Genomic DNA, 8,442 nt, shown 5'->3' with positions numbered 1-8,442 from the left:
AACATCTCCAGTGCTCTCCAGCAACTTGGGTGTCTTTTGAGGGACTTGCTGAAAGTCAAATGCTGCCAGTGTGCTGCAGCTTTGCCAGTGCCCACAACTTCCCCTCAGCCAACACCCCATCTTGCTATTCAAAAATACAGACAGGTTTCATCAATTGCTTAGAAAACACTTCTAAAAACAAAACAAAACAAAAAAAATCAACTAATAATAATCATCATCAAAATGCAGAATTGATGTAGAGAGATTCTGATTCAAATCCTGATAAGTGCAAAACTGGGGAACTTCAATGGGATTTGAATCAAAGAAGAGCAAAATGTGATAAAAGCACAAATTACTCTGGATTTCCAACTTGCTGGACACTGATAAGAGAGCAGACAAGACAGAGGCAATAGGAAGCATTTATGTTAATATTTTAATCTGTACATAATACCATTTTCCAAACGGTTACATTTTATTTAAATTAATGTTTTCTTGCAAAATATTCATTTATGCGCTTTCAAAACTTTTTTATAAAGGCAAAAATAAATCATTATTTTGGCAAAAGGTTTTGAACTTGATACTGGCAGTATTGAGGTAAAATAGATTGCATTAGCTAAATATATACTTTTAAGAGTATTTCTGAGTATAGTGTTAATATACGATGATTTGTCTTACAGTCTGAAACACAAAGGTCAATTCCAAGGGGTTTTTAGCTACTACTTGAATACAGGGAATAAACAAGTTAGTGGTTTCACAAAATACTGCAGAAATATTTCTCATCCAGAGCTGAACTCAGCTACTAATTACATAACATTGGGAAGTTTTTGCATGTTTTGCATTCAATGCATACACTGGGATTTTTAAAGTATAGTTGCAGCAATACATTTTATCTTATTTTCTCCTTATTTTAACCAGCTCACCCTTTGCCCTATACAGTAGTACAGCATAGAATTTCAAAGTCTGGCAAAAATAAGCACCAGGTGAACATACACAGGAAATTAGCAGGTGCCACACTCCATTTAGTTTTGCTGTTTCTAGGATAAATACTAGTCAGTACATCATATTGTAAAGTCTACTGAAAAAAATCTGAAGAAAAATATGTATTTATTAGCCAAATGACACATTGTGTTTATTGCTTACTTCACATATTTTAATTAAAAATAATCATCTTTCACATCTCAACTTCAAAAAAAAATTTTGTTACAGAGGGGACAGCATTACTTTCAAGGGCAACCTAACAAACTGTGGATTGATACCAGCAAGTTAATAATCTGGGATCAAAGGAAAAAAAAGAGAGAAAGTTAGAACTGGCTTTTGTTATGGCTTTCTTGGGAAATTTCAGCTATACAGTGGTTACTAATATTTAGAAATTCAAGCTAACAGTTCTTGCAATGGATTATTTAATGGGCAAACAGGTGGGTGATTAACTCTACAAAAATATTCAATCTGAAACATCCTTTCACCAAACCTGTCACGTGTGTTAGCTCTATCCATACCCGATGAATGTGCTTCTAGGCTTGCTCAAATTTGTTTGTTTTTTTTTTCACAAAACTTTACGATGTGCATCTGAGCCTGAAGGGGAAGTAACAGCATCTTTTAGTATCTATGCAAGAAGTATATTTTAAAATGAATTCAGCCCTTGATTAAAAAAAAACCCTAAAATACATTGTTCTAAAAATACATTGTCAGTATTTTACAGAGTTTATTAAAAGTGCCGTTTATTTGTATAAAAAGTGTGAACTAAACTGAAGTAAATAAAAAATGATCTGCAGTTCTCTTCATTTTCATAGAAAATCCCCCTATCATTCTCTGAATGTCTTTCCAGAAGAAGGTGCCACCATCCAACGAGTACCTCCACAGAAACCTGGAAAAGAATCTCCTCGGTCTTCCACGTGGTGTCACAAAGTGGGATTTGCCTCCAGTCTCACGTCAGTGCTCACTTACTGCTTTGGCTGGTGTGAAGGAAAATAAAACATGGTTAAATATTGGAGAGAGCCAACCAATGCCAAGCAGTAAGAAATTGCTGGGAACTTTTTTTTTTTAAGCCTTTTGCAGTTTGACAGAAGGAACAATTCATACAGACACATTAAGCCAACAATTATCTCATAATGCCACTGATGCTCAAGCTCCTGTGTCCCCAGCACATCACAACTACTTTCTTTTTCTGAAGAAAATGTAGCTTTATATAAATATATATCTGTAACTGTATATCTATGTGTATATATTTGTACAGATATGTACAAGACATGTTTTTAAATCAGTTTGCAGCCACAGAATGGCTGGGGTAGGAAGGGACCTCTGAAGGTCAGCCCCAGGCCCCTGCTCGAGTCTCTGGCACTGCACAATTATTTGAGTTACTCAAGCAACACTTTTTATTTACTTCATCTTTGCTTTATCTTCTTGTTCAATTTCAGGCAATAAAATTAAGCCAAGAAAAATCAGAAAGGTAAGAATAATATAAAAGGAAAATATGGATGCATTGCAAGTGTCTTAACTAGGGGCACACTCAGCACTTGCATACAATATTTACACCTTTTACTACTTCCAATTTCAAACAGAGAAATCTCTGCAAATCCTACTGAGAACAGATACAAGTAGAGATGTTTCTTCGTAACAACAACAAAATTAGCACAATTTTAATACCTGAAGTGGCAAAATAACCTAACCAGAGAGAAAGAACGATCCAAAGAAAGGCACGATCAAAGTCAAACACAACATTGCAGAATTAGTTACAGGGGGCCAAATTTTCAGCTCACCTCAGCTAAGACTCCGATGGCAGCTCATGTGTAGGATACCAGCCCACAAAGGAAGCCCCTGCTTGTACAAAGGTGCACTTTGGATTCTCTCTTTGTACACCCTGAGCAGCCAGCAGAGTACAGAAGGCTGCTGAAAACCTGGCCCCCTGTTCCCCAGAGCACAGATGTCTCCCTTCACCACTGAGGAAGCACCTCACCTGCAGAGCGACAGCACTTAGCTGAGCACTTCACCAGCCCACGTGTTAGCTCGCTAGAAGCAAGAGTTACCAGGACAAAAGGCTCCTGAAAAAGGAGCTGCATGCTTCCATCCGGATGGAATCTCGGTTTAGTACAGAAGTTAAAATTCAGCAAGCCACAGCACAGGCACGATGGCAAACCAGACATGCCGAGAGCAGTTAGTTCTTACTTGGAAGGTGTTTAAACAAATGTGTAGTGAAATCCATTGCTTAAGGGGGAGTGAGGTGGCTGTGGTACAGAAGGTGAGGGTGCTTTGGGTGGATAGGTCAACTGCTGAGCTAGAAGGGATCACACACAGGAATTAGGCTGCGCAATTGTTCACATCATAAATGGTGTCACCTTAATTCTCTACCACCTGATTAGCAATTAATGAGGTGCTACACTGTTTTAGTCACATGGAACACAAGGTAAACAACATTTCCACCTACTGCTTTTTTCTACTCCTTGGATAAATTAAACAAATAAAGATTCCTATTGGAATGAGAATATGGACAACCAATCTTAAGATGAAATTTCACTGGAACGTTATGAAGGCACACAACACTGACATACTCTCATCAGCCCTGCTTTTAAAGCTTTTGAAGCTCTGGACCAGCATCTACATTTGCTAACTTGATTTCCAGACTTCACTGCGGCTGTACAGGTTTTCAACATTTCCTTTTTTATATGCCAGTGAGCAGAAACCAAAATAATATATAGAAAAATAATGTTTACAAAATTACACAGATGTATAATATTCTGCTTAGTACAGTGCATGATACATAAATACATTTTCACATCTCAGCTTGAAAATACAGGATAAAGAATACAACTATTAAGATTATCCTTGTTTATAAACCAAAGTAATGGTATAGTATTGGAGGACAATAATCATAAAACTGAAGAAACTGAAAAGCTATCTAAAATTCTGTTTTTATGTTTCAGAGGGCCAAAGCACACAACATAGGAAAAGACTTCTTAACACTCTTGTATTTGACTTTAACCTTCCAGATTCTTGGCATGATTTCCACTCAAAAGGTTGATTTCTTATTAGGAACAGAGGCAACTAAACGCTAAGATTAGATAAATGTACAACTTAAAATATTTATATTAGCATAAAATCCTAACATAACTGCTCACTCTTGAAAAATGGATGAAGTTAAGCTTCACAGTCTTTTTCATAAACAAGTCTTTGTAAAACAATCTACATAATTAGTTTGGGATTTTCAGATGCGGTCAGCTTCATCACCAAGGAGCAAATGATAACCCATACTTCAAAAATCAAACTACAAAAATAAGAATGTGAAGGAGTCTGAAATATGAGACTAAATGAGATCATAAAATCAGTTGTGCAAAGTGTCAAATGTTTTTCTTTTTAATCACCTTAGTTCATCAGAAAATAGGTCATAACTAAAAAACCTGAATTCTTTTCTGGTTTGTAGATTTTCTATTAAAACCAAACCACTCTGGTATTTTTTTTCTTTTTTAAGAATACCATGAAAGTGTTTACTTTTAAAGGAGTATGAAATAATTGAAATCAAGACATGTTTCAAGAAGTGAGTTTTTGAGGCACAAATGTGGCAACAAAAGCTGTGCGCAAACATAAAAGTATGGAAGTCCTTAAAAACCTTAATCTTTGGCTACTGTGTTAGGGTTTCTTTAAGTTTCTGGCAGCTGCTATGCTTCACAAAGAAAATTAAACTAAAACATATCTCACAACTGACTGCAAATTTTCTGAAGCAGCATTTAAACATTTCAGTGCCAATACACATTTTAATACCTTCTTTGAGGAAAACTAAAGAAGATTTTTTTGGTTACATATATCTAAAAAAATTTGATGAATCACACTTTTTAGATAATATAAAAATATATATAAATAGAAAAACCTATAGCAATGAAATGTATATTAAATTCACTACACAACAACAACAACAAAAAAATCAAACCTATTTCAGTACTTTAGAGTTGCTACATGTTACGGCACACCCAGAAGCAAATTAACTGGCCCCAAGAAGACCTCTGAGTAGGGCAGGCACTCTGCTGTTCTTGTAGTGACACAGAAGAATAATTTCAGGTACTGGCCGTGTTCATTTGGGCTGATCTTAGCCCAAATGTGTGACCTTTTCCCAGCAGAAGCTGGAATTCAAGTGGCAAAATGCTCCCCTGGCCCATACCTCATGACAAAACTTCCCATTCCATAACCAAAGGAACCTGTCACAAAGTTCTGGTCACTAGAACTGGGACCAAAGTGCCTGTGGAAAAGCCCTGTTGATACACCAATGGCCTGAGGGGCCACAAGGTTACTCCCGAATGGCTCTCATGATTTTACAATTCTGTTTTTCAGTTTGTTCGGTTTAGCTTTATAACGTCTGGCCTCCTCAGCGAATCCTTTTCCCCCTGCCAGTCAGCTAAATTACCCACAGAAACTCTCTGAAGCCTCAAGATTCCTATCTTGGAGATGTATTCCATCCCCTCCAGTGCCATTCCCCTCGGGTTCAGCTGGCACTGCCCCCCTGCACGTGCAGCCACATTCAATCAGCGCTCCCGCTGCAGATGCACATCACGCATCCCCATACTGCAATAATCTGTCTTTAACGGGAAGGTCTCCAGGGCTGCTGTGGCAAGAGCCATAAGTTTAAACTGACAGCTTTGGATGAGAAATGTGCATATTTTTTCTCCATCATAGCCAAAGTTTCCATTATTTCCATTCTCCAGTGGAACAGTGAATGGTGCCAGTTATAAATGGCCAGTCAGACACTTGGGGAAATCGCTGCTGCACGGATTACTGTGTGATACAAATCTCTTGACATTTCTTACTTATTTCAACTATAAAGCAATCAAGAGTGAAATTATCACTTTTTAGCAATATATTGCAAAGGATCCATTAATTTCCAGGCATCAAGCAGAATTCCTGCAGAGCTGTCTTGCTCTGACCTCTCATCCTGGTCACCAGTCATGCCCATCTCCATTTTATAAGGTCTTTTTCAGCCTGTTGCCACAAAGCTCAAGCTGCAAATGATTCTAGCCTCATTTCCATCACTGGACATGGGAATTTTTCTCTTAAAAACCTATTTTAAATCCCCTTCCCTTTTTTTTTTTAAGTCACAGATCAATTTACTTTCAAAAAATGAACATAGAATTATTTGATTTAATGTAACTCTAGAGAATTAAAGTGCTTATTTTTAGCACTATTAGAGCAAGTTTCCAAGTTCTGAACTTATTTATTGTAGTGTTTTGCCCCTTTATCCTGTCTACTGGAGTTCAAATGGTCAACATAAATCATTAGCCCCTCTCCATTTGTTACCTACACACAATTTTCACTATTTTGTATATGAATGACTAAAACTTTATCTTATGCCAAGAGTTCAGCAACAACCCCACACAACTTGAGAAGCTGGTAAGGAATAGCTGTTATTTTGTAAATAACTAAGCATTACCTGCTACCTCCTTGCTCCTCTGAGAGGCTTCAGAAGCCAGAGCATATGAAATGGTAATGATGCGCTCCTGCTCCTGCAGCTGTGAATCTAAATCAATCGAGTTGTGTTTGTCCTGGGCAACAGTAGGCTGCAGATTGTGCATACTGGGGGGAAAGTGAAAAACAACATTAACATTTGCAAACATAAAGAATCCACCATGCAGATAAGAATGAGCTTAGATTCAGACAGCAGTTTTCAGATCTCATCTATCAAGCTCTGTATTTTATTGCAGTTCTTTAGAACACGGTTGATGTTGTATGCAAATGCCTACGGCACACAAGGAAAAATGACACAGCCACTACACGTTTAGTCACAATTTCTGCATAACTTAAGAACATCTGAAAGTCCTTTTTCAGTCCTTTTTTAATGTGCTGAAAAGAAAGCACTAGAAAAGTGCTATTTATTTGAAGTTGTTAGTAAAATTCCTTACTCGTGCTCAGAGGAAAAGGAAAAACCTGGTGGTCCTCAGGCTGTATCCCTTCCAAAAAGAGAGCAGGTACCTGACATATCGAATTCTGGAAATTGAATGTTTCAGCTGACTATGTTAGCTGTAAATAGCCAAAAGTGTTGTTTCACAACTGCAGCTCTCTGGCCACAACAAACTTGCTCTCATGCTGACTTTTCTTCTGCTTTTTTGCCAGCTTTGTGATTTTCCTTCCTCCTCACTTTCATCTACAAGCTGTTTGATAAGGACTTACTACTGTTTGAAGATTCCCTAAACAAGAAAATGGACATACACAAAATTCACCAGTATGTCTTCTGCCTTGTTTTAAAAATCAGCTCTAAGTATGACACATAAATTCCAAGTGCATTTTCACAAATATAAAAGTTGCATTCAAGTAACAGAAATAAAGGCTGTTGTATGATGTTAGTTCTCAATGTTCACCATGAGGCCCTGTGTAAGACTTGGAAAAAGCCCTAAAACCTAACCTTGATTTAGTAAGAATATTCTTTATCTTTTCTGCTTTACGCTGCCTTGCTGCCAGTTCTTCTGTAGAAAGAGGCTCCTCTGGCTCCAGTTCAACATAACGTTCTGGAATTACAACCTTCTCAGGTTTTGACAACTGTAGAAAGAAAGCAAGCATCGAGTTTTCAATAACAAAGACTTAAAAGAAATTGAGATAAATCCTCCTCAATGGGAGAACACAGTGAAAAAAGAATAAAGCATGGATTTTCACAGTCAGTACATGTACCTGACACTAAACACCTTCCTGATATCTAGCTGATGCCCTTTCAACAGTGTTCCCTCTGATTCTTTTTACTTCAGAAGATAGACTGAGCAAATATTTAAAGGTATTACAGAAGAAATCAGAATCAACAGAAAACCTTTCTTCAGCTCAGGCTTAGAGCCCAAAATAGGACACTGCCTAAAGCTCTTACAGTAGAAAGAAGCAACCACCCAGAGACTGATTGGACAACCTGAGATACCAGTGTCATGATACTTGTGCCATGCCAGCCAGAACTTCCTACATCTGAAAGGAAATATCACTGAAAGTTTTAACCCAGGGTGTCATTCTTTTGAGACTGGATAATCTTCTGTGAGCAGCAGAGGGGAAAAAAGGCAAACAGAAACATACTACACTGTGTGATTGCAAAAACACATTGCATAAATTAATTCTGTAGACTGAAAATTTTAATGACTGCACGAAAGCTAGAAACAATTTTTTACTAGGATAAATTACTTTGTGGGAACTTTTCACTTCTCCCAATGAAAATACAGTTTAGAAACTTTGAAAATCAATTCTTATCATACAGAACAGACTGCTTTTGAAAACAAAAATAGCGGATGTGTGAATAAATGGAAATCAAGTAAAGGAGAACTAATTCTTTTCTTCTTCCTATTGCAATTTTGTTAATACACTCATGCGGCCATGAATTTTCAAAGTTTAAAGTTTTCAATGAAAATAATCCTAAATTTTTTCACCACTGACCTTGGTTCATGCTAATTCAATGGATTATATAAAGTGTCCTGACCTAACCCCCAGTGCTGAGGCTGAGTAATTCACAGGAAATCT

At 37.2% G+C, this 8,442-nt stretch overlaps 1 protein-coding gene across 10 annotated transcripts in view; it reads right to left on the bottom strand.

Annotated features, from left to right (window-relative positions):
* Positions 1-398: 398 nt before the first annotated feature.
* PLEKHA7 (pleckstrin homology domain containing A7) overlaps positions 399-8,442 on the bottom strand; it is a 145,127-nt gene continuing 137,083 nt past the window's right edge. For 9 of the 10 annotated variants that reach the window (XM_021525582.2, XM_021525583.2, XM_021525586.2 and 6 more), the window contains 4 exons: positions 7,358-7,491; positions 6,389-6,531; positions 3,142-3,250; positions 399-1,931 (listed from right to left, as the gene is read on the bottom strand). In XM_021525582.2, the coding sequence (XP_021381257.2) occupies positions 3,153-3,250; positions 6,389-6,531; positions 7,358-7,491 (375 nt within the window). In that variant the 3' untranslated portion in view covers positions 399-1,931; positions 3,142-3,152. The remainder of the gene's footprint in view (positions 1,932-3,141; positions 3,251-6,388; positions 6,532-7,357; positions 7,492-8,442) is intronic. The other variant, XM_021525585.2, reaches the window with a different exon arrangement.

Source organism: Lonchura striata, chromosome 6, assembly GCF_046129695.1.
Source record: "Lonchura striata isolate bLonStr1 chromosome 6, bLonStr1.mat, whole genome shotgun sequence".
Classification (NCBI taxonomy): Eukaryota; Metazoa; Chordata; class Aves; order Passeriformes; family Estrildidae; genus Lonchura; species Lonchura striata.
This window is presented reverse-complemented; position numbering and strand designations above follow the sequence as displayed.